A 24,247-nucleotide genomic window follows, 5' to 3' on the forward strand; every position below is an offset into this window, starting at 1 on the left:
AAATAAATGAGTAATATTCTTTAATAGTATTAATCAGTGGACACTTTATTTAGAATAACCCATTCCCAAATCCTCATGTAATAATAAAGAATATACAGCTCAGTATGAAATATCTTCTGACAGGGACAGGCACTATGAGAAAATATACTTGCTTTCAGCAAGATCAGCATCTAAATATATAGCAGGATTCTCTACACCGAAATCAGCTGACCAGCCATTCAGTTCACATCACATCCAGTTCAGTGTTACTAAAGCACATACTTGGCCAAATATCAAATATATTATATCTAATGTGTGTATATATAAACATATACATCAACTGTTATACACTAGTCAAATCATTTTCACAATGAATAAATCAAATATTTCATATATTATATTAAACATCCTTGTGCCTCTGTTGCCAAACTGAAAACTAAGCTATAAGTCCCAAGAGGCCATAGGTTCCAGTGATTTCCGCTAAGGAGCACTACGCAAACCTACAGCCTCACGCGGCTTACTGCTTTTAACTGTTACTACATATACCCAGCAATGTTTCGTAGAATATAGAAGTGATATAAAAACAAATGTGGTCAACGTAAAGAGTTGCAGAGTGTTTTACAATGGTAAAGATTGAGAAAAGCTGTTGAGCTGCATCTGCTTTTGGTCATGTAATGAATATCAAACTACATTGGAGCTGCTTTTGAAGACAAGAAAATGTATTTTTTAAAAGTTTGTCCCCTCTGCCTCTGACAATAAAGTTAGAAACAAACTACAGGAATAATGTTACAGAAGATGTCACTGATCTAGAAAGTCATATCTAATTACCGTAAGAAAATGACGACGTTGCATTGCACTGCATAATGAACTGAAGCGTATACATAGACATAGCAGCAGCAGCAACATCATGTAAACATCACAAAGAGTGAGTGATTCCACCATTCACCATGCTACAGAACAGCAGCAAAAAGTATTGTGTAAGTGCAGAGTGCAGACAGTCTTTCAAGTTCAACCACTGTTAGACTGTGTAACCATCTGATCTGGGTTGGCATGCCAGACACCAACTACAGTAATCAGGTCCCTACTTCCATAGCTTTGTTTATGGTCCTCAGGTCAGTGTGGTGTTCAACGGGGCTGTGTCCTTGGCTTCAGAGGCTGAACTGAAGATGCAGAGAGAGACTCCTAACATTGTCAGCAGCATCCCAAACACAGCTCCTGGATTACATCAAACACGCATCAGTGAAAATACCAACTCCTGGACAAAATATTATCACAATTAACACAACATGACTTTTGACATTATGGGACAAAGTTGCTGAAGTCATACATTACGATATAACCCCGTCTTTAAGTACTTACGTTTCCCACCAAAGTCCTCACCCAGCAAACTGCCTGTGAGCAGGGTTATGAGGAATGTGAGAGAGTTCACGACCGGCACAGCCAAGGACAGCTCTGTGAGAGGGGCCAGAACATAACCATCAAAAATCATTACTTGTTTAAGATTATCAAAAGTATAGCTCACTTAGACAGAACAAATACTCTAATACAGTGTTTCTTAACTGGGTGGGTTGCAAAGCTTGTGGTTTAAAAAAAAAAAATCAATTTAAAATGCCACCTTATCAGATCTAATATTGAACCTTTAGAGACTTTATTCGTGGCCAATGTCAGTCATTACCATGGACATAGACAATGTTTATGTGACTGGTCATGTTAGACATAATTTTTAATGCAAGTATGCTGCGACCCTGAATATTTGAAGTAAGCTAGGATATGGATTCACTTAAATTGAGGACAAATTACGATGGAAACCCCAGTGTGTGGTTTGCAGTGAATTGCTGGCATATGAGAGACACATAAAACATCAAAACTAAAATGCCACATGGAAACAAGGCACCCCTGTCAAAGTCAAACCTGTCACTTTGAAAGGTGACATCAGGAGTTGAAGATTTCACAAATGTAATGCCAAACATTCGCATGTTCCAAACAAGTAGGTCTACACAGGCACTTTGTGTGTCTTACCATATAGCTCACCATATCTGTTGGCTTGAATGGTAAAAAAAATATATGGGTCGCGACTTTATGAACATGGGAAATTGTGGGTCCCAAAGCTAGACCAGTTAAAAACCACTGCCCTAATACACTATTTTACCCACCTGTGGTGGCCAAGGTGAAGTAGTAGACCACAGATCCACCTTGATTCAGCAGGAATGGAATCAGATACTGGAGAAAAGTAAGTTAATGAGTGGTGGAAATTGAGGGGTTGAGCATATCTTAATGCAAGTACACAATTAGGCCTAGAATGTGTTGCGACACAAGTTACAAGAATCTGGACACAGTAGGCTAATTTAATCCTGGCTACAAGAATTCAACGGTAGCTTACCTTGAAGTTGAGGAACAGGAACTTAACCTCGGCAAGGAGCTGAAGGATAATATTCCCCTTCTTCACTCTTTCAATGCCTTCTGTACCTTTCTTTAAAAATGGATTAGTGGCTCCCCAGAGCAACGCCACCACCAAGAAACAACACACCTCCACTGTTGAGGAAAAAACGTAAGTCAAGGTAGAGATTATGGTTGCCTTTTACAAATCCAGCTCAGTTTCATCCACCTGGATGAAACATAAAAAAAACAAAACGTAAATAAAACGTAAATAACCAAGGGCTTCATTTCTCAAAGTGATGTTTCGATGTTGGCAACACGGACGAAATAGGAATAGGGGCCTACTACTGCATTGTTCTGATTCAATCACCTGCATAATTCCGAGGCAGGTGTTTATTTCGCCGAAAGGGTCTTGGACCTGCGTTTATTGGAGACTGCGGTAGATTCCCCTGAACCACCTGCCTACGTGTCCTCTCCGCATAAAAGCGAGGGCATTTCCTACCAGTTTGTCATAGCTTCTTCATAATGTGATACACCGTGAAAACATAGCCCACATAACAATACATTTGTAAAGGAAAACTTCCTCACCTGCGCCCACCATATTTCATCTTCCTCGACTAGGATTTACCTTTGTGAACGTAGTACCGCCACCTATAGTCCCGGAGTTCACAATACATGGACACTGTACGCCGTGTGTGTGTGTGTGTGTGTGTGTGTGTTCATAAAAGAAAAGTAGCCAATCAGTAATAGAATATGAAATACACAAATTGTAGCTATGTAGGAGGGCATTCAGCAGTAGCCTATGCAGTTCTGATGCTCAGGATGTATTCTGTTATGTCTTTTTGCAATTGTGTGTGTGGTGGCCTTTACAGATCCCAAGTGCTCACAGTTGGCACCAGCCTCCTACTGCTCAGGATATGTATTGATATAGAAGTCTTTGTCCAAGTTTTACCACAAACAGTGCATGGATAATTTCACAATCAGGGTAAGTAGGCCAATTTGCTTCACAAGGCCTGAAAAGTAAACCTTCTTCGACTATCATTATTTTTCAATATATCCATGAAAGGATAAAACATGTGTAATGGCATCTGATCATCAACAGTCATTAGCCTATGCCTTCCAATGCTATGGTTTGGTTTGGACATCTTAAACAAATGTAATTCCTCGCCATCGGTAGGCTAGGCTAAAGCTAAATATTTGTATTTGTTGTGTTCTGTTAACATCATTTATAAGCAGGCTAAGTTGCATCATCATATATATTGTAGGCTATTTTGATAGCATATTTATAGAATATGTTGGAGTGGACAAATAGCCTACCCTTTGACAGAAAACGGTGGTTACATTTACAGTGATCAGTGTGATGTTCAAAATGTGTCTAATTTTGATGTAGGCTGTTTCAAAGATTGATGCATATATATTTACTCTGTTAAATAAGTTCATCCAGGTCAGTTTTATCTCGAATAATTTTGTGCAATTTTTGATATTACCATTTCAACATATTATGTCCATTGTGGTCCAGTTTTCTGCCCACAGCAAAATGTTAATATGTGTTCAAGTGGTGTATGGTGCATCTCAAAAAATTAGAATATCGTGGAAAAGTTCATTTTTCCCCCATTATTTATTTCAAAATGTGAAGCTCATTGTAGATTCATTACACAAGCCTTTTTATTGCTTCCACTGAGTTGGCTGTGCCCTGTATGGTTTCATGATTACAGTATGCATGATGATGCATTTCCATTATGGTTTTCTCCAGTCTTCAAATTTGTCCTCCTCCCACTTCTGCCACTTCTTACATTTTGGATTATCCACATGTAAGTAGGAAAAGGTCTACACAGACAGACAGACAGGAAAGGTCATGGCTGTGTTTGTGCATGTAACCTGATGTTGCTGGAACCTTAAGTTCCATAGTAACCATATGCTGACAAGTGTGTATGCCTGAATTATACTTTTTTGACTATAACTTCTGCAGTAAGAAGATCACATTACCAGGCAGGAGACTCTTCCCTCCGGTCCATAACGGATATAGGTAGCTGTATGTTCACAGTTGTTGGACCAATCGTGGTATTTTCCACAACAGGTACCAAAGTTCTCATCCTTTTTGTTTATATGTGTTTTGCAGTCTTTAAGTCTTTCTTTAATTTCTTCAAGGTTTGGCTTTGCTCCATCTAGGTAATTATCCAGGCGGCGACCTGCTTTTGTATCTGGATTCAGTGCTGCGATTTCGCATCCTTCTGTATAGGAAAAATCAGAAGTGAAATGAATGAATGAATGAAATAGTAGCAATGCAGGGATTATTGACCACAAAACATTATGATGCATGAGAAAGTCTCAAACAAGATACTACCCCTTTAAAGAAAACAGGGATATCTTTTTAAATTATTTTAAATATAGGTCTATTAGTCTAAAATAATGTAACTTAAAATTACAATTATAGCCTATTAAAATAAAGTATCTTATAAATTAGGCAAAATGAAACATTACAAACCTCCATCATTTAGCTGTCTGATAATGTAACACCAAATATCCAACCCTTTCTGTTAACACTCTTCGTTTTTGTTGCTCTCCATATTATTTGTTACGTAAGATAAGATAATGTCCACCGAAGGGTTCCGTTATGTTATTAATGAGAGGCTCCACAATGCAAAGTGGATTCATGCAAGAACATCACAATGCAAAGAGAATTCATGCAAGAACATCACAATGCAAAGAGAATTCATGGAATCATATAACAGCCTCTTCAGCCTTGACTACTGAATCAGATTACCACTACCAGAACCCTTCTGTCTCTATGTCAGGGTGTTATTATCTACAGTGTGCACTACAATATTATTTACAGTGTGCACTACCCAACATTCGAAATATATGTGGCTAGGCACAATTAACCCTTAAAGGAGTACCGTCACACCAGTGTGACGGGAATGTTGAGAAATGAACGTTCTAAAGAATATCTGGGTTCATTGAATTCAACATAGAATTTTAGAACCTTCAATTGTTGCGGAACTTAGAACGTTCAAAAACCTACACCTTTAAGGGTTAAGGATGTTACATCACTCAGATCATTGTGATTGAAGTGATAATTAACCTGTGGTTTGGTGGAAAAACTGTTCACCGCCTTCTCCTTTCTCTCCAAGAGCCACACCATAGTGCCCCTTATCAAATCTAATAATGTCACCAATCTGGAACTGTGGAGAACACATACATATTATGCTACAAAAGAAGATTATGGGCCTGTTCCCCATGTATGGATTATAGTCCAAAACTAAAAGCCATTTTCAATGTAAATCTCCATTGAAGTTCTCTTTTAGTCCGGGACTAGACTTAATCCATGTACGGGGAAACCAGCCCTAACTTCTGTTACATTACAAAGAAACATTGTCACATTTTATAGAGATTCTCAACCGTGTTACCTAAATAAAATGTGTTAACAAATGGAAAATGTACGATGAAAGAAAATGTGGGTTACTGTAATTCAGTACAAAAATAACCCACCTCGAGTTCCCCATCACTTTCAGCCATACAGCCTATGCTTCCAGCCAGAAGGAACAGAGAAACAACAGACAGAATATTCCTCATGGCAACAAGGAATGTAAACTGAAAAACATGGTAGTACACAATATTCATGATAATAGTCTTTTTAGAAAGGTATATAACATAAAAGTAAATTCAATATTTTCCCACCATTTTTAGTAAACCCCAACAGTAAACCCCAACAGTAGGCTAAATACTTTTTGAGAACTCAAAATTGATGATTGCATCCCCTTTGGACAAATATATTTATTGTCCATTTAAACATGGACAATAAATATAATTTTATAATCATATAAGATTGTAAGGGACGGCACAATGTGTCCTCAGGATGAGAATTGCGTTAGCAGTCAATGGTTTAAAAGTGCATTGAACATTGACAGACTGAAGCAGTGGTATTACGAGAAACTGATTAATCTGACTCCATAAAATTAAGATCTTGACCTCGAATAGAGAGAGAGAGAGAGAGGAAAAGAGAAGGAAAGAGAGAGGGCTCCTCCAGAAGAAGTGAGCAGGCAGGGCAGAGCCTAGCCAGTCAAAGATAAGACTTATATCTAAAAACAACTTTACATATAAACATATAGATGGCATTCATCTGGAAACCCCCGAATCACCAGGACATCTCTGTTATCTGAGAGCATGGGGTGTGGGCGCATCTCATCAGAGAATGCATCAAATATCCCAGGTTACAGAAACATTAAATGCATTAACTTTACTGTTCTACAACTCTGTCTGTCATAGAGCCCACATTTTCTAGCAGCGCCCCTGTCAGTACCAACTACCAACTATATCATATTCTTTTGTCTAGCACAGTGGTGTGGGGCAGATGTGGAGAATAGACATGACAGGTGTGTCTATCTTTAATAATGCCTTTCTTTTTTGACAAGGAAGAACATAGATTTAAAACAAAATAGTCACACACAAACATAGGAGTAATAAACAGACTGACATATTAATGAAATTAACATCTGATCCAGCGCGGACCCAGGCGGGAAATGTAACGAGGAACCAAAATGCGTAAAAAATATTTTAACATTACCATTTTGTCAGGTTGATGGGGTCAGGTAGGGCTTGAAAATTCACCCCCTCCAAAGTGGGGAATGACAAAAAATGTTTGAGAACCTCTGGTCTAGCAGATTGAAATGAGAGAGGTGTCTCTCTTACCAGTGCTCCAGACAACAGGTGGATGTATGCAGACCATCGAGTACCAGGATATTTAACTTATCACACATCAGGGGGGCAGGGCAGCTGAAATCTGTGTATAGACACAGGCCTACGTCCCACTAAGTTTGTGAGGAATTAGCGCTGTCCCACTGTCAAATTGTAATGAAGGTGCATGAGGACAAGCTCAACTTTCGGAGACTTTTCCATAAATCACAATTTCTGCAGACTTTATAAATAAGGAAATTACCAACAACAACTCATAATATTGAGGTGAGAGATAATCTGTGTTTTGGATTTACAGTTAGGCTCATAAGTTTTTGAACCCATGCTAAAGTCGACTAAAAAGAATATAAAGTCATCTTTTGGAAATTGATCTTAATGCCTTAAGTAAAAAAATGAGGAAATATCCAACCTTTAAGGAAACCAATTTTCTTTGTGAATGAATAATGTATCGTCAATAAATAAATGTTCTTCCTTAAAATAAAGGGGTCAAGTATTCGCTCCCCTATGTTATTCTATGTTCCCATAGAATCAGGCAGATTTCTTACTTTTAAAGGCCAGTTATTTCATGGATCCATATGCATCCTGATAAAGTTTCCTTGGCCTTTGGAATTAAAATAGCCCCACATCATCACAAACCATTCACCATACCTATCGATTGGCATGGTTTTATTTCAGTTAGCCTAATCGCTGGTTTGATTTGCATTGAGAGATGATCTTATGGAAAGTACACCCATGCCAATCGTGAGACACCGTGGGGCTCTTCTGGCCAGGGCGGGACGCTGAGATCCGTGGGGCAAACAAGGCTAGAGGGGGGAAAAAGGACACAATGCAACTCAATTCACTTTTATTTTTATAGTGTCAGAGGCCAGAGGCCAGCTTGAACAAGAACCTTGATCTCTTCCTACAAACATACATTTACATTTTTACATCTATTCATTTAGCAGATGAAGCGACTTACATTACAAGGGCCATTGTACTCTGGAGCAACTCAGGGTTAAGTGCCTTGCTCAAGGGCACAATGGTGGACGACAAATTGAACCCACTGCATGCTAGCCCAACTCAACCACTATGCTACCACTGCCCCAATTCAATTCACCTTTATGTTTATAGCATCATAATGTACTTTATGTATTACTTTCAAGTTTGCTTAACAGAGGCGAGCTTGAAAATGAACCTTGAACCCTTTCTTACAAACATACACATTCTATGAAACTATGCCGTGAGATGTGTATGGTCTGTGATGTGATACACATTCATTCCTGTCAAACGAGTATTATTTCCAAAATAAAATGAGGGATTTTGACTGTGGTGCGCGATTCAAAAGTTCCCACATGGACTGTTTGTGTACAGAGTCTCAATATCATGGGGAAATTAACACTACCACTGAATAACTATTAAGTATTTATCCATAGAGTTTACCATATCCATATTGATGTAGAGTTTAAGAGATTACACAAAGAATGTCTCAAAATGCAAATTATATAGGAACAATGAAAAATGGTCAGATATAGACTTACCCACAATATTCAAATTATAACACTATCCATGGTCAAAGTTCTCTCCTCTTAGAAACACACACACTGAAGTAAAAGCTTTCTGTAACAGCAGAAGCGTTCACAGAGACGACTGCAGAGTCACTTCATCTGTGTGCAGAAGAAAGGAGAATCAAGTCGATGCACAGCAGGCTGAATGTTTTGCTTTATGGGTCATACCTTTTGCTTTAGTACAACATTTTAGCCTTCTCACCTTAAGTTCACACACCCCTTTCTTACCCCCACTACTAGAAGATAACTGTGGCTCTTTGTGGATTTCTTCTATTATGTTGGTTAATGTGGCACCATTTCACACTTTTTCACTCGCTGTAACTAATATTTTCCTTTCCTTGTTATATCTATTAATTCATCATTCTGTACTCTACAGTCACATTGGTTAAAATGCTTTACTATTTTCTGAAGATATACTATTGCGTTTGTGATTATTGTATATCCTATGCACATTATTGTTGATATATTGTGATGTGCCTATAATTAAGCATGTTTCTCTCTATGTTTGTTGAACCAATACAGCCCTCTGGCAGCACCCCCTACCCAACACTAACTGCTGTTTACAGTACCACTTCAAACTTTTGCCAAAAGGTCATTTTCAGCACAACGCTACAACAGAGGAAATTTCTACTCAAATCAGGAATTGTGTGCTCTGCACTTACTGTAGAATACAGTCCCTGGTACCCCCTCTTTTTCTAAATAGTTTTAGCATTTACCCAGAAAGACACATCAATCACACTGGACCCTGGCCAACTGACACAAGTCACTCTCTAACAGTTAATGCAAAGCACTGAACAATGTGCATATCTGAGAATGCAAATGAATCAGTTTGTATGCAAATGGTAAAAGTTACTGATAATTCACCCAGCACTGCAGTAGCGGTCAGAACATGACAGGGAAATGACTTTATGGTCACATGAAAGTTAGATATGACCTGCACCGCACACAATTTGGTGGCAAGGCTGTCAAAGTGAGATGCCCTAGATCGATAACTGATATTCAGAACGAACAATAAAAAGTACATACATTTCTTTTGCTTTTTGTCAGTCAACAAAGTATATTCTAATCTAACAGTTAATATACACATCTGTTCTGCTATGGTTACAGTGTAGTGCTTTACATTGTGCATGGACATTTATAGCAAACAAAACATAATTTCTAACATTACCACTTCATAAATAACCAGTCTGGATTATGGCAAACATAATGGCAATGATTTTATTCTGAAATCGGCACATATTCACATTAATGCTTTCACAGCTTATGTACATTGGTCTATTGCACAATTAACAAACAAAAACACTAATACACCATAAGTGTAACAGAGGTTACACAGTACACTTTTAAGAAGTTAAAAACATGTTGAAGAGCAATCACACAGTCAATCAGTACACATTCCTGTCAAAACTAGTATTATTTCCAAAATAAAATAAGGGATTTGGACACATGGAATGCCTTATAAGAACTAAATCTGGAGATGTGGTGCAACATGTAGCAATAAAACTGAGCGAGGTAACAAGACCTGCATGGATCTGAGGAGTGCTACAACCTGTCCGTGCCATGATGTCATTGCTGAAAGGTCTTCAGCTGTCAAAGCCAATGACATCATCTACAGCTGACGCATCAATAAAATGTCTTATGCCCCCTCCTCAATAAATAAAACTGCTAAAACATTGAAATAGTCAATTAAAATTGATGTCTGGATGAGTAAGTTCAAACTCAACATGAAATTCCTGAAGATCAAACTGAGGCACTGGACACATCATACAACCTGTAGAAGCGCTTGGCTCTCGTCTAGATGGATGTAAGAAGCTGGCGGTATATTTTTGACAATTATGTTGCTTTGATTGTTGGTTAATGTATAGACACATGTAATCCATGTTAAAGACCCTCTCCTACAGTATAAGCAGCACATTATCATAGTTTTTTCCCCATTGACCCGAATGTACAAAATAAAAAGTCCTACTGAACCAAACTTTCACTCTGAAGCTGTGCAATGATCACATGAACCAGTAAACAATAAGTCACACTCGCAGGGTGCAGTAGTAGTAGTAGTGTGTGCGTGGTTTTCTCTGTGTGTGTGTGTGTGTGTGTGTGTGAGCCACCTGTGTGGAACAGTAATAGGCATCTGTATACAATACACAGTGTATAGTGTTGATATTAATGTTCAGTGTTTCTAGTGTCTGTGTATCAGTCTTATGTACAAGAGTCAAAGTATTTCCAGTGTTTCCAGATCTGAGTGGGTTTTATGTGCATGAGAGAGAGAGAGAGAAAGAAAGAGAGACTGTATGTGTCTGTGCTGTTTGGGAGTCTTTCCGCTAATGTTCCTCCTTCTCCCTCTTCTTCTCCTTCTCGTCCTGCAGGGCAGTGCCCAGTTTCTTAATGAGGACGGACAGCACCTTGTCCAGCGGGTCCATGACCCCTCGCTGCAGCCACTTGGGGATGGTGGTGCGGGCGTGGTGGAAGCCCAGCTTCTGCAGGATGTAGTCCACCCCGACCGGGTCGATCTTACGGCCCGTCCACGAGATCAGCCTGAATGGACACACACACACACACACACACACACACACACACACACACACACACATAATTAGAGACATTAAATCAAACATGACTGGACAGCCTAAATCACTTATCACACAGCATATTCATGAATAATAAAACTGTTGAGAGAGCCGTCAACATGTATTGACACCTTTCAACAATTATGGCAACAACATAATTGAGATACAACAATGCATTCTTTTTTGCAAATGCTCCTATTTTGTTATAAATCCAGCACACCCCATTATAATATTTTTACATTTTTTTTGTTTTTTTTTGTTTTACAGTTGAATTATATTAAATAGTTTTTCAAAAATGGATGGTGTTTCCAAAATCATTGAGTAATTGTGTGAAATAGCTCTGCTGATAAGGTAAGCAGATCATGAGAGTGTGTTTAGGGTTTGGCGTGCGTACCGTAGCGTGGGCTCCAGGTGCCAGGTGTTGCACAGGAACTCTCTCCAGTCCACAGTGGTGTAGTTGATTCCCTCCTCCTTGTCCGTCTCGCCGGACTTCTCGTCCTGAGACACCGTGGGGCTCTTCTGGCCAGGGCGGGACGCTGAGATCCGCGGGGCAAACAAGGCTAGAGGGGGAAAAGGACACAATGCAACTCAATTCACTTATATTTTTATAGCATCATAATGTAATTGTACTACAGTGTTCTACTGTACTACTGTCTCCATGTGCTTAACAGAGGCCAGCTTGAACAAGAACCTTGATCCCTTCCCACAAACATATAAAAGTATCTATGAAACTATGCCGTGAGATGTGCACTGTGTGGTCAGTGATGCAGAGTCCGATAGGCTCAGGCCCTGACCTTTCTCTTTCTCCTTCAGGTAGGCCGACACCAGGTCATGGAGGAACATGATGAGTTCCGCGTCCATGGTCACACAGATGTGGTCGGTGAACTCCGTGACCACGCTGCACTCCACCTTCGGCTTGCTGCTGGCATCTACAACAACCGAGTGTTGGCACAAAATTACAGACAAGACATGGAAAGGAACAGAGTAAATGTCAATCAATTCTCAAGGGAGGATTTTCGGTCTTTGAGTTAGAATTTGTTTTATTTAATTAATCTGATTAATATGGTGCAGGAACACAATATTATGTGATATATTTATTTATAAATTTATATATTGAGTGATATATTTTTTGTGAATGACTTTCAGATACGTCTTAATATTTGACGATGGAAATAAAAACAGATCCCTGGCTGCATTTCACCTGTCAGTGACGGTTCCTCTGGGTCCTGCTCGTGGATCGACTTGAAGTCCAGCTGCATTCTGGGAAGGGCGAAGATGGTCTCGGTCTCGTGGTTGTAGCTGGAGGATCCTCTGAAGCTGCTCAGCAGGCTGGAGCTCTTGGCCACCGATCCACTCTCGGAATTGTTAGCGTCCACATTTCTCAACAGGTTCAGCTCTGTATGTCCGAGAGAGTGGAGGAGAGTGAACGAGATTAAGATAAAGTAGAGGCTTAGTTTATGGTTATGGCTGTGGTATGTGGCAGACACTCTTATACAAAGCAACTTAAAACACTTAAAAGCGTAAAAGTGCACTCAATGCGCACAGTTTCTCGTGCATGAAATAAAGCTATCGAGTGGCATTGAGCTGACCCATCATGATGGTGCTTAGCATCTTGTTCATGGTATTACATTAGCAAATTAATTAAATTAGCTTTAGTCTCTTTATTTAATTAGCTTTAGTTAGAATTAAGACCTTTCACTTTGCCCTCCATTCAAATTAGTGCCCAGAGTTAGTTAAGTCTTGTATGTATAAGACTGAGATTAGGAGAGTGCATTTGTTGTACAGTACTTTGTCTGTACAGTATGTGTGTATATGTTGCTAAATGTAATAAATGTAATGTAATGTAATGTTATGTGTGTAGATAGGGGCATGTGATGCCTCACCTTCGTTTCTCATGGCGGTGACGTAGTTAAACCACTCTTTGACCGTAGCCACACCATGAGGAGGGTTCTCATGCCGCCGCCGTGTTATCTTAGTGATGGTTGCCATGGGACTCTCGAGAGCTCCGCAAGGCTTGGTTACCATGGTGTTGTGACCCAAGTGGAAGTCCAGAGTCTGAACGACGTAGGTTGAGTCAGACCCTAGACAGAAATAAATGAGACATTTGGACATCATTAATTAAAGTGCAGAAGACATTATTAGATGACCAGCAGTATTACAGGCAGACTGAAAAATAACATGTGAAAATGTGAACTATATATGTGAGGTGGGTACATTTTTAGGATTTCAGGTAGGGCCTTAAGCAAGTCTAAAAGGCTTTGGCTGAGAATAAGGGGAGTTTGGGGTGGGCCTGGTTGAAAAAAGATACCAGGCATAACCGAATTTTCAATCATGTGTCTCAGTCAGGACAGATACTTCTTAAGTAAAAGCCGTAGGGCATCAGTGACTGGGGAAAGTCAGAACCCCTAAACGAGATATACGTCTGACTACTGAGTTATGGGCCATGGCATGAAGCGGGTTCTCCTACCGTCCTCCGAGACCTTCTGGGCCTCTGTCCAGAAGGCGATGTTGGGCTCCTCCAGGTGGAACAGCACCCAGGACTTGGAGCGGAAGTTGGGCCCGTGGAAGCAGGCCAGTGTCATGTGGTTGCCGTGGAGACTCATGGAGCCGCCCAGCTGCACTGCGTCCTCGGGGAGGGGCATCTGGAAGAGGGAGATGTGGCAGCCAGCGATGACCTTCAGCACGCCGGGCCAGTGCCTGTGATGGGCCGCGTCCAGATCTAAGAGAGGAGAGGAGGGGAGAGGAGGGTGGGGGGAGGAGAGGAGAATTTTGGTGTTTTAGAATTCAACTACGTCCATCCTCACCAAATTGTGGCTAAGCATTGCCATACCAGGTCAAAGAAGCTTGCAGTTAGTGAATACTGTTCATGTATAGCCTATTTGTTAAAACATATCCTGTTAACAGCTTACTGATAGCATATGAAACCTGTATCATGATATGCTATGATAATGGTCTTGTGTCTCACCTCTAACACTGTATACACACACACACGCACACGCACGCACACACACACACACACACACACACACACTTACATTCGGTGGCCCCCTTGTCAACACTGATGACGGGGGTTTTGGGGGGTATGTATGGCACGGGGCCCCAGGTGGAGAGGGCGCGCTTGCTGGTGTCAAACTGCTGCGTGAAGAACTCCTGCAGCTTCATGCCGATCTTGATCAGGTCGGGAGTGGTGGAGCGCGAGATGATCACCTGGAAGATGTCCCACTGTAGGTCGCCATGGACGAAGATCTCACTGCTCACACACACACACACACACACACGCACAAAAAGGATTTTTGATGAATTTCATGATCACTGATGAGTAGTTCTTGGCTGTTTAAATCTGCAGACTTTAATATGGCGTAAAAAAACCCAGTCAAAAGGAAACAAATGCAGCATTATGAGTCACTGCTCACAGCCAAAATACTGCTCCTGTTCTCTTTTATGGGCAAGACTGCTACTGAGATGTGATAAGAAGAGAATTTATACCGTTCAAAAATGTTAACATACCATGTAATTTCTTTCCTTTTTCAAACTAAGCAACTCATGAAGAAACCACTCATTAGTCTGCTCACACTGTGCTCTGCTGATTTAATAAGAATCCAACAGTAACACCATCGCCGAAAGATCAGAATATCCCTAGTGCAACGCCAAACTCTCTGTCTGCCCCACTAATGTTTCACTACGAGTGTTTCCATGGCAACTAGTTACCTCTTCTCTGATAGGCTGGCCTCTGAGGGGCAGAGGTTGACCTTCCACTCGTCCTGCAGCTTCAGGTCGGCGTTGCTGAAGATGCCCATGAGGATGCTGGAGCCCATGTAGTCCAGACGCGCCTCCGTGGAGCCCATGGTGATCTGGATCTTGTGGCTCGGCTGCTGGTTGGGGTGCTCCGAAATGTGGGCTGCAAGGCAAACCATCGGCATGGTGAGCAGATAACATAGGATGGAGAAGAAGGAAAAGGTCAGGTATTTAACAGACGTTATTCAGAAAAATAAACAAATAATAATAAAAACAACTGTCAGAAACTTTACAATTCTACTTGGGTCAGTCTATTTCAAAGCAGCACCACTGCGCCCAGATAGGCCAAATGCTTTTGACTTGTGAAACATAATGTGATCATTTAGAAAAGTGAAAATACGCTCTAATAGTACTAAGGTACTTGGGTTTACTTAGAAGACAAAAACATTTACTTACAGACCATCTCCAGGGTGTTGACGTCGATGTTTCCACCCACCACTCCGCCCTTGGAGTCCAGTTTGGAGCGGCCGAGTCCCACGGACATGCTGATCTCCCGGTCCCTGTTGCTGCCCACTGACAAACGGCCCTGGCTCTTCAGACCGCTCGTCGTCCAACTAAACCACACAAGCAACGCACATTAACCACGCTGGGATGCATGCCCTTAAGAGCTCAACTATTACTCCACGTTGTTGGTGTTGGTCATTTCAAACTGCCCACAGGGGAGCACATGTTGCGCATAATGAATTGTGCTTGCAAATTGTGAAATGTTTTGTGTCTACATTCAAGAGTGGTAATGTGTTATGTATACATGTAAACAACCAAGGAGTCTATTCAATTATTACACGTATTAAAGTTTACTTTGATACTTTTCCTTTTTTTCTGTAGTGAAATTCTCTGATGGGATGGGATGCCATTTGTGATCAAGGAGGCTTCACTGCTTGCACGCTGCCCACCAATGATTCTAGAGCGCTACGCTACGATCTTTGCTGCCCACTCACGTGTTGTTGCCCATGACATTGCTCATGTTCATCTGGACATTGAGCTGCTTCAGGTTGATGGCGAACACCACCAGCGTCTCCCAGGGAGAGCCCTGCTGCCCGGCAGCCTTAGCATTCCGGAACGAGGGGGTGGACGTTTTACTCACAGAGTCTACAGGGAAGGAAGAATATGGATTCATCTATAGTGCGTGTGTGTGTGTGTGTGAGAATGTGTAAATTGAGCATTAATGTGATGGGAAGAGTATGAGTTAAAGGAGAAATCAGTCGATTTTTGACATCGATCTCCGTTTCTCGAGGTCACTGAGTAGTACTGTCGGTACGAAAAGAACTGAAAACAATCAGTTGTACCTACCTCGAGTTGCTAGGTTGTCGAGTTAGAGCTTACAGGCAGCTACGGTGTTACACTCTGGGGGCATGTTCATGAGCCCCCATGTTCATGCCCCCAGAGTGTAGCACTGTAGCTGCCTGGCTGCTTTAGCAAAGAGCTAAGTAAGACAGTACTCGGTGACTTCGAGAAACGGAGATCTACGTGAAAAATCGCCGGATTTCTCCTTTAACTGTACTGTCAAATCTGTATCGGTTTAGGTATGATCAGTGTGTGTGTGTGTGTGTGTGTGTGTGTGTGTGTGTGTGTGTGTGTGTGTGTGTGTACCTCTGCGTGGTGCTGAAGAGTCAGAAACGCTGCGCGTGCGACCCGTGGCGGGGGACTTGAGGTGTGTGTGTGAGGGCGTGGAGTCGTTAAACACGTTGCTGTGTGTGTTCTGGCCGTCCCATGTCCTCCAGTAGGCCTTCCTGCTGGACTCAGGGGACAGGTGCTGGGCCATGCTCTCCACCGAGTCAGGGGTGGCTGGACCCGAGGCTGCTTAAACACACACGTGCACGCACACACGCACACACACACACACACACACAGACCACTTCATGTTAAAACAGCACAGCAATTTGAGGAAGCACCAGAAAGTGGTTGTGGTGAAAAAAGAGAGTGTAAACGTTTTTGAGCGAGATTTCAAACTTACGCGGTACGTTTATAGTTTGGTCTCCTAAAAACAGTCGTCGAGCGATGCTTCGTCGGTACCATGCTCTTGGAAAGGCAAGGATCTCACTCAGACGCCGCATGTCATACTTAAACGACGCAGAGCCGATGTCACACACCGCTGGAAACAAAAACACACACACACACATTTTGACATCACCTCAGATTTGTGCTCAAGAGAATGTATACTAGTTGAACTGTCAGTAAACTTCACACAGTGTTTGATCTCAGACATTTTGGAGCTTATTTTTAGGTGGCCTACCTGAGATGTTGATGAGGGTGGTGTCCAATTTGCCACCTTTGCTGTTGATGAAAGTGTCAATGAAGGCGGGAGATCCTGCACGCCTCATCCGTGATAGGCTGACCTTCACAAATTCCAGATTGATCGACAGAGAATCCTTTCTGCCAGTCACTGAGGAGGCTTCTTCGTCAACTGCACCTACAGTATGAATGCCACGTGTTACAGCCCATAAGGACAAATAGTATAATAAAGTGACATACGCAGATATACTCAAATTTACCCAGGCAGTATATAACAAACGTATTGTTCAATTGTACTTATTTATATAGCCCTTGGTGATAATTATTTTTTTATATAGCCCTTGGTGATAATTTTTTTTTTTTCTCACACGCTTTTTGTAATGGCAATCATATCAACTGAGCCATCATAAGAAATGCATAGGTTCTGAAATGATCTGTGAGTAACACCTGCCGATCTAATATCTAACCAAACAGCACAGCCTTTGAGGAGTTTGGTGATAAAAACTATGATGAGCTTGATTAAGTCCAGTGCGGCAGGCAAGGTCAGTGGCCATCTTACCCAGCGGACTGGGCCCTGGGGCCATCCCTGTGACGGCAGACTTCTGCTTTCCGGCTCCGTAGGGATGGAACACGTAGAGGGAGAAGTCCGACATGCACGCCGTGAAACTGAGCCCCGAGGAGTTGGTGGGCGGACCCGTGAGATCTGATTGGCTGCTGCTGTGCCGGCTCCGCCCCAGAGGACTACCCAGGGATGGTGACGCGCCTGGTGGTGCTGGTGCTGGTGCTGGTGCTGGAGATGAGAGGAAACCTTGAGCGCGCTGCAAACTCCAAAATACACACCCTACTGTCTTACTGCTACACAACGTTTACATGTCAAGCCTAAAGCTTGAAGTGTGATCATATCTTCTATTAACCGACTATATTCTTTTTGAAATGGAGCTCCATCCCAAAAAAGCTCTAAGGTCTACTAAATCCATGCATCATGGCTTTTAATATACGTGTTCTTATTTAGAGATTAAAAAAACAACATAAAGTAGTACAACTGAGGTCTGTCTCAGTCATTACTGAAGGTAAGTGTTGCGGCTAGGTTAGGTAGAAGATGAAGCAGCGCTCTCTAGCTATGGCTATGTGCTCCCAAGCTGCTGTTATTGTAGAGTGGAGGGACAGGGTTACCTTTTCCCCCTGGCACCCTGTTGGCGTTGTGGACTGACGGGGGCGTGGAGGAGGGGGTGTGCGGGGGCTCGCTGGGGTGAGCGGTGCTGGGCGGCTCCAGCTCGCCGCGGTTGGACGAGAACACCAGGTCCAGAGACGGGAGCTTCAGCATGCACTCCACTCGAGACATGGGCAGACAGCTGAACCTGATTTGCGAGGGCTGGGGTTGACACACACACACACACACACACACACACACACACACACACACACACACACACACACACACACACACACACACACACACACACACACACACACACACCTTTACAATCAGGACAAATATCATGGCCAGTTCTTCATTAGTCATAGCTACAAATTATATTAGTACTTCATCTGAATCAAATTTCCCCTTCATAAATGTTAGTAGCATGCACCAGATAACCATTACACAAAAAACCAAACAGTATGTAAGTGATTCACATCTCATGTTAGTGAGAGGTTAGGGACCTCAGTGAAATGAATCCTGGGAGATGTAGTACCTGCACTCTGACGTAAACGACCACATCCACAGGGAAGGAGGAGTACGGGGAGGTGGCAGAGGAGACCAGAGACACCTGAGACTCCTCCAGAGGGTCCACCGAGTCAAACTGGCCCACGTCTTCTTCCGGAGCACTTACAGCTGTGTATACACACACACGTACACACACACACACACACACACACACACACACACACACACACACAGGTCAGCTCAGTCAGTGCACTAACTGCACAGACGTAAGTGATTCTGTACTACATGTTTAGGTCAAGGACAAGGTGATCTTTAATATCCACTTGGGGAAATTTGTTGCACAGACAGAATTAAAACACAGACATTGACAACTGACAACACATTACAATCAAAATGCAAATAATATACACAGTATTTACAATATACTATACACATGAAATAAGTGACATAATGTTACTAGGTTAAAAGGCTAATAGCAGCTTGGATAAATGAGTTTCTGTTTGGTCCTGCATCTTGGCAGAACATATCCGCAACCAGACGGCAGTAACCAACACTCACTAAACTGGGGATGACTGGGGTCATGAGTGTGTGTCAATATATATTTTTATATAAATATATAAATATATATATATATACTCTTTTGATCCCGTGAGGAAAATGACGTTACCTGTGTAGTTCCGGTCAATGGGAGTAATGGGGATGGTTTCTAGAGCTTTCTCCAGGAAGTCCAGCAGACAGGGGCTGATGACCATTTCCTCCGGGAGGGTCTGCAGGGCCACCCATGCATACAGCTTCGCCGCCTTCACCCCTACACTGGCTTTGCCTTTAGTGTTGCCTACCACCACAAAACACACACACACACACACACACACACACACACACACACACAAACATTCAGAACATACAAACAGTCGTTTTAATACACACAAACAGCAAACACCTACACCAACAAGCACCAACCATCACATCACAGACAACAGCACTGTGAGCACATTTTACATGCAGGTTAGTGAAGGCTGTTAGGGACAGGAAAGAAAAAGAAATTGTGATGGGCTGTTTGGAATCCGGCACACAGCAGTGTTGGCTTGTTCGTCTCCACGGCAGCATTCCCTTTCTGTGTTGCTGCCTCTTGCAGCAGGAGCAGACGCATGCACTTGTGTGTATGGTAGCCATGTAGCCATGCATGAATGCAGACATACCAAACGTGTGTGTTTATGTGTGTGTGCCTAAATGCATGCAAGTTGAGCGTCTAGCACTCTGCATGCATCTGTGGGGCGTCTGTGTCCATGTGTGTGAATGTACACCCATGTGTATGCATGCATGTTCTATCTTTGTGTGTGTGTGTGTGTGTGTGTGTGAGTTTGTGTGTGTGTGTGTGTGTGTGTGTGTGTGTGTGTGTGTGTGTGTGTGTGTGTACACACTCATGTTTACATACATACGTGCGCATGCATCTGATATGTGTACAATTGTGCGTGTGTGGGTACCTGAGGGTAGAGGAGGGGGAGGGGGAGGGTGGAGAGTGTTAGTCCTGCCTGGGGCAGCAGGGGGGGGGCTGGGGGTGTCTCTAGGCAGGTCTCTCATACCAAACAGCTTGGACTCTTTGGACAGGGTCCGGGGCAGTGAGGATCCACGAGATGCGTTGGGCGACTCGGTCTTCAGCGTCTTGGAGTTATAGTGGAGCTGTGGTGAATAAATATTGGAATAAATTTTGGCAATCACACAGTTTACATAGTATACTATATATATATATATATATATATATATAAATGAATAAAAATAAATAAATAGCATGGTATGAGTTGTACATAGGTAAACAAATTTGTGCTACACTGTTGTTCACTATATTATACACGTACCTTAACCGTGTGCATGTGTGTGTGTGTGTGTTTGTGTGTGTACATATGCAGATTCACATGACTATCTATGTTCGTGCACAAATGCATGTGTGCAACCGAGTGTTAATATAGCCAACCTTGACGTCGACACCGGGGATGTAGAAGACGGTGGTCTCCATGTCGGAGGACTTGCTCTGCAGGGAGGAGGGCATGCGCTTGTTCAGCAGCTGGGACGTGGAGGTGAAGCTGGGGTGCAGCTTACGCCTCTTAGGGGGAGACTCCTGGTCCAGAGAGCGCGAACTGCGCTCACAACTCCTGCACCACACACACACACACACACACACACACACACACACCACATGAGATTACATGATTAGATATTATCATATTCTAATAAACATATCCATAGACATTCTTGTATCCTGTATCTTGTATCTTGCTCTCTCCATCTCTCTCTCTCTTTTCCTCTTTCTGTCGCACGCGCAAGCACGCACACACACACACACACACACACACACACACACACCACATGAGATTACATGATTAGATATTATCATATTCTAATAAACATATCCATAGACATTCTTGAATCCTGTATCTTGTATCTTGCTCTCTCCATCTCTCTCTCTCTTTTCCTCTTTCTGTCGCACGCGCAAGCACACACACACACACACACACACACACACACACACACACACACACACACACACACACACACACACACTGTGTGTGTGTGTATCCTAGATTGTTAAATAGACATTCCTAAATATATTGCTCTCCATCTCACACACACTCCATTGTTAAGGACAGAACAGGGTTGAAGCTGCCAGACGTCATACACAGGGGCTGAGTGAGGACTGACCTTCGCAGGGCGATCTCGTCGTGCTCCGGCTGCTGGGTGGTGGGGTGCAGCACGCACTTGCCACTGTCGATCTCCACGCGCACGTCCAGCTCAAAGTCGATGTTGCGCTCGGTGGCCGGCGCCGTGATGCCGCGCTGGGACGTGGAGGACGGTGTGGCCGCCCCGAACAGAGCCGCGAAGCCAGACGCCTTCCTGTGGGACGTACTGAAGGTGGGGGACGGAAACGTGTGCGCACACACACACACACACACACACACACACACACACACACACACACACACACACACACACACACACACACACACACACACACACACACACACACACACACACACACACACACACACACACACACACACACACACACTTAACCAAGTGTGGGTGTATTTGAGCAGCAGCGGTCTTTGGCTCCTTTGGCTGCACGAGCATCTTGCCCACAATTAATAGCTGAGACATGGAATAATCCTTGGTCAATACCTGCACTAAACCCCACACTGACCACTACCCACTGCTGAAATACAGCCTAACACTGAACACTGAACTGACTTTACATTTACATGTATTGTTTTAGCAGACGTTTTTATCCAAAGCGACTTACATACAGTATGTTAATTATATTACAAGGGCCATTCACCCCAGCAGACAGTGCCTTGCTCAAGGGCACAATGGTGGAAGCCATGAGTTGAACCCACAACATTTTAGGCTACTGCATGCTAGCCCAACTCCTTAGCCCCTACGCTACCACCACCCCAACTCTATTGTGTAAAGGTGTGTTCCAGTCACCTGGGTCGTGGGTAGTAGCTCATCTGCCTCTCACGGATGTACTCGTCCTCCTTGTCCGAGTCCTCCGAGGAAGAGGAGGAGAGGTCGTCGCGGCGACTGTCGTCGTGCTGGAAGGGAAGGCTGGGTGAGAAGGCGGCGGGCGTGCCTGGAGCACTGAACACTGAGCATGATGGGAAAGGATGAGGCGAGTCGTCGATGGCAGCGGACAACAGGTCCACCTCTGTCTCCTCCGGGAACTTCAACAACCACAGCGACAGGCAGTCAGAGATCTCTCTACGTCTATCAACACTGCTGCCTATTCTACCTCTCTGTCTACACCTCTATCCCTTCATCCATCCTTCATCGTCCCAATCTCGGCATCACTCTTACTGGTTAGCCTTTAGGGCTTACAGCCTGTTCATAGGCACAGCTGCAGTCTTGCCTTGTAACAAGTTATCTACATATATTAATATAACTAAAATATTACTAATATATTAATTATGTCTGAAATAAAAATGCTATTGGGTTAGATTGGTACTGTCCGATATTTTTGATGTTGGTGAGGTCAGATTATAATAGGGTTAAGTGAATAGACTGATTTGATTTGAAAGCCCAATTTAAAATAGCAACGGTTAATAAACTAAATGCCTGATTTAAGAGAATAATTGTTGAGCAGCCCTTTAACCCCAGCAGGTTCCCCTCTAAAGGTCTCATGCAATAAACCCTACCAGCCAGCGGAGGAGAGAGGGATGGAGAAACCATGAGAGAAAGAATGCAGAGATGAAGACATGAAGGTTAGGATGAAGATGAAGGTATGGAAATGGACATTACACCAGAAAAAACAAAACAAAAAACAAAACCCCATTTGCCAGAGTGTGTGTTAAGTGTGTAGTGTGTTTCACTGTGTGCCTGCTTGTGTGTGTAAAAGAAAAAAAGGAAGCACCTGTAAGGAAGTGTGTGTGTGTGTGTGTGTGTGTGTGTGTGTGTGTGTGTGTGTGTGTGTGTGTGTTTACAAAATGGTGTGTGAGTGTGTGCAACTGCCCAGTTAGAATTTAGCCTGGACGAGTGTGAAGAGAGGCAAGTGGGAGGGACACTCGCGGGGAGACGTAAGAAGCACAGAGCGGGAGCTATAGTTGTATCAGAACAGGGTCAGAGACACAGCGACTGCCCCCAGATTGAGCAGACAAGAAAGAACAAGGACCCCTCGGGTGAGACTGGACAGGCGGCTTCCCAACAGCGTAACGGACGGGGAGCGGAGCGAGCGAGCGAGCGGGCGGGTCAGATTTCGTTTGTGGGATCAGGTTTGTACCTTGAAGATTAAGTCAGCCTGACTCACAGGAATTGGAGTGTCCAAAGGTACATCTCCCATCTTGAACACAAACACAGTCAGAACTCATCCACAAATTAACAGAAAATAGAGAAGGTGTAGCTTGTGGGTTTGCGTACGTATGTGTGTGTGTATGTGTGTGTGTGTGTGTGTGTGTGTGTGTGTGTGTGTGTGTGTGTGTGTGTGTGTGTGTGGGTGGGGGGCTCCACCAAAACACACAGAAAATAAAGCACTGCACAAATAACTGGAGCAAACGAGAATGCACACATTTCAAAACAGGACTATGGCAAGTGGAGCACACTCAATATTACATGAAATGAACACATCAACATGACACACAAGTATGCATACAGCAAATACAATAAAAACACACTCACGCACGCAAACACACACACACACGCACACGCACACGCACACGCACAAACCAAATACCGTGTCAATATTAAATGTAACGCGTGGTCCAGGCGATGCTGCATCGACTCGAATGTCGGGCAAGTCATCCACTTCTCCCAGTCTGGAGCTGAAACAACAGATACCGTACATCATACACCCATCATCCTTTATGGTGTCAAGGGGACCATATTCACATACGCCTAAAGTGTTTTGGTGAGTA

At 43.0% G+C, this 24,247-nt stretch overlaps 2 protein-coding genes and 3 long non-coding RNA genes across 25 annotated transcripts in view; 1 reads left to right on the forward strand and 4 right to left on the reverse strand.

Moving 5' to 3' along the window:
• Positions 1 to 22: 22 nt before the first annotated feature.
• On the reverse strand, positions 23 to 3,019 carry tmem234 (transmembrane protein 234). Its single transcript, XM_076300711.1, has 5 exons — positions 2,944 to 3,019; positions 2,360 to 2,511; positions 2,133 to 2,199; positions 1,339 to 1,431; positions 23 to 1,194 (listed from the first exon to the last, which is right to left on the reverse strand). Exons 1-5 carry the CDS (start codon positions 2,954 to 2,956, stop codon positions 1,088 to 1,090), a joined length of 432 nt encoding a protein of 143 aa, XP_076156826.1. The 5' UTR covers positions 2,957 to 3,019; the 3' UTR covers positions 23 to 1,087.
• A 201-nt stretch (positions 3,020 to 3,220) lies between these two features.
• LOC143139897 (uncharacterized) lies at positions 3,221 to 11,036 on the forward strand. The gene is made up of 3 exons (XR_012990474.1): positions 3,221 to 3,340; positions 4,325 to 4,432; positions 10,955 to 11,036. It is a non-coding gene; the product is annotated as an uncharacterized LOC143139897 (long non-coding RNA).
• Positions 3,959 to 4,432, reverse strand: LOC143139896 (uncharacterized). The gene is made up of 2 exons (XR_012990473.1): positions 4,342 to 4,432; positions 3,959 to 4,182 (listed from the first exon to the last, which is right to left on the reverse strand). It is a non-coding gene; the product is annotated as an uncharacterized LOC143139896 (long non-coding RNA).
• On the reverse strand, positions 4,439 to 8,721 carry LOC143139895 (uncharacterized). Of its 2 annotated transcripts, none has more exons than XR_012990472.1 (5): positions 8,565 to 8,721; positions 7,593 to 7,850; positions 5,845 to 5,946; positions 5,438 to 5,537; positions 4,439 to 4,586 (listed from the first exon to the last, which is right to left on the reverse strand). It is a non-coding gene; the product is annotated as an uncharacterized LOC143139895 (long non-coding RNA). The 2 variants fall into 2 exon arrangements; XR_012990471.1 differs by having other exon boundaries at positions 6,920 to 7,850.
• Positions 9,784 to 24,247, reverse strand: part of kiaa1109 (KIAA1109 ortholog) — a 54,945-nt gene continuing 40,481 nt past the window's right edge. For 7 of the 20 annotated variants that reach the window (XM_076300725.1, XM_076300717.1, XM_076300715.1 and 4 more), the window contains 23 exons: positions 24,067 to 24,154; positions 23,617 to 23,676; positions 22,329 to 22,564; positions 21,546 to 21,749; positions 20,821 to 20,998; positions 20,333 to 20,528; positions 19,516 to 19,683; positions 18,877 to 19,016; positions 18,356 to 18,554; positions 17,742 to 17,972; positions 17,184 to 17,360; positions 16,905 to 17,042; positions 16,541 to 16,750; positions 15,889 to 16,039; positions 15,347 to 15,504; positions 14,864 to 15,053; positions 14,191 to 14,405; positions 13,623 to 13,874; positions 13,039 to 13,236; positions 12,357 to 12,551; positions 11,950 to 12,084; positions 11,550 to 11,715; positions 9,784 to 11,123 (listed from right to left, as the gene is read on the reverse strand). In XM_076300725.1, coding sequence (XP_076156840.1) covers positions 10,910 to 11,123; positions 11,550 to 11,715; positions 11,950 to 12,084; positions 12,357 to 12,551; positions 13,039 to 13,236; positions 13,623 to 13,874; positions 14,191 to 14,405; positions 14,864 to 15,053; positions 15,347 to 15,504; positions 15,889 to 16,039; positions 16,541 to 16,750; positions 16,905 to 17,042; positions 17,184 to 17,360; positions 17,742 to 17,972; positions 18,356 to 18,554; positions 18,877 to 19,016; positions 19,516 to 19,683; positions 20,333 to 20,528; positions 20,821 to 20,998; positions 21,546 to 21,749; positions 22,329 to 22,564; positions 23,617 to 23,676; positions 24,067 to 24,154 — 4,099 coding nt within the window. In that variant the 3' untranslated portion in view covers positions 9,784 to 10,909. The remainder of the gene's footprint in view (positions 11,124 to 11,549; positions 11,716 to 11,949; positions 12,085 to 12,356; positions 12,552 to 13,038; positions 13,237 to 13,622; positions 13,875 to 14,190; positions 14,406 to 14,863; positions 15,054 to 15,346; positions 15,505 to 15,888; positions 16,040 to 16,540; positions 16,751 to 16,904; positions 17,043 to 17,183; positions 17,361 to 17,741; positions 17,973 to 18,355; positions 18,555 to 18,876; positions 19,017 to 19,515; positions 19,684 to 20,332; positions 20,529 to 20,820; positions 20,999 to 21,545; positions 21,750 to 22,328; positions 22,565 to 23,616; positions 23,677 to 24,066; positions 24,155 to 24,247) is intronic. The other 13 variants (XM_076300728.1, XM_076300713.1, XM_076300730.1 and 10 more) reach the window with 10 other exon arrangements.

This window comes from Alosa pseudoharengus, unplaced genomic scaffold, assembly GCF_046254945.1.
Source record: "Alosa pseudoharengus isolate Yale_2024_CS ecotype anadromous, Long Island Sound unplaced genomic scaffold, YU_APseudo_1.1 YU_APseudo_1.1_scf_22, whole genome shotgun sequence".
Taxonomy (NCBI): Eukaryota; Metazoa; Chordata; class Actinopteri; order Clupeiformes; family Clupeidae; genus Alosa; species Alosa pseudoharengus.

Bases quoted from the DNA above. Each gene is read 5' to 3' on its own strand.
- tmem234 (XM_076300711.1), bottom strand. The intron at 2,200-2,359 runs GTAAGCTACCGT...ACTTTTCTCCAG, and splicing joins TCCTGTTCCTCAACTTCAAG to TATCTGATTCCATTCCTGCT. The intron at 1,195-1,338 runs GTAAGTACTTAA...GATGTAATCCAG, and splicing joins TGAGGACTTTGGTGGGAAAC to GAGCTGTGTTTGGGATGCTG.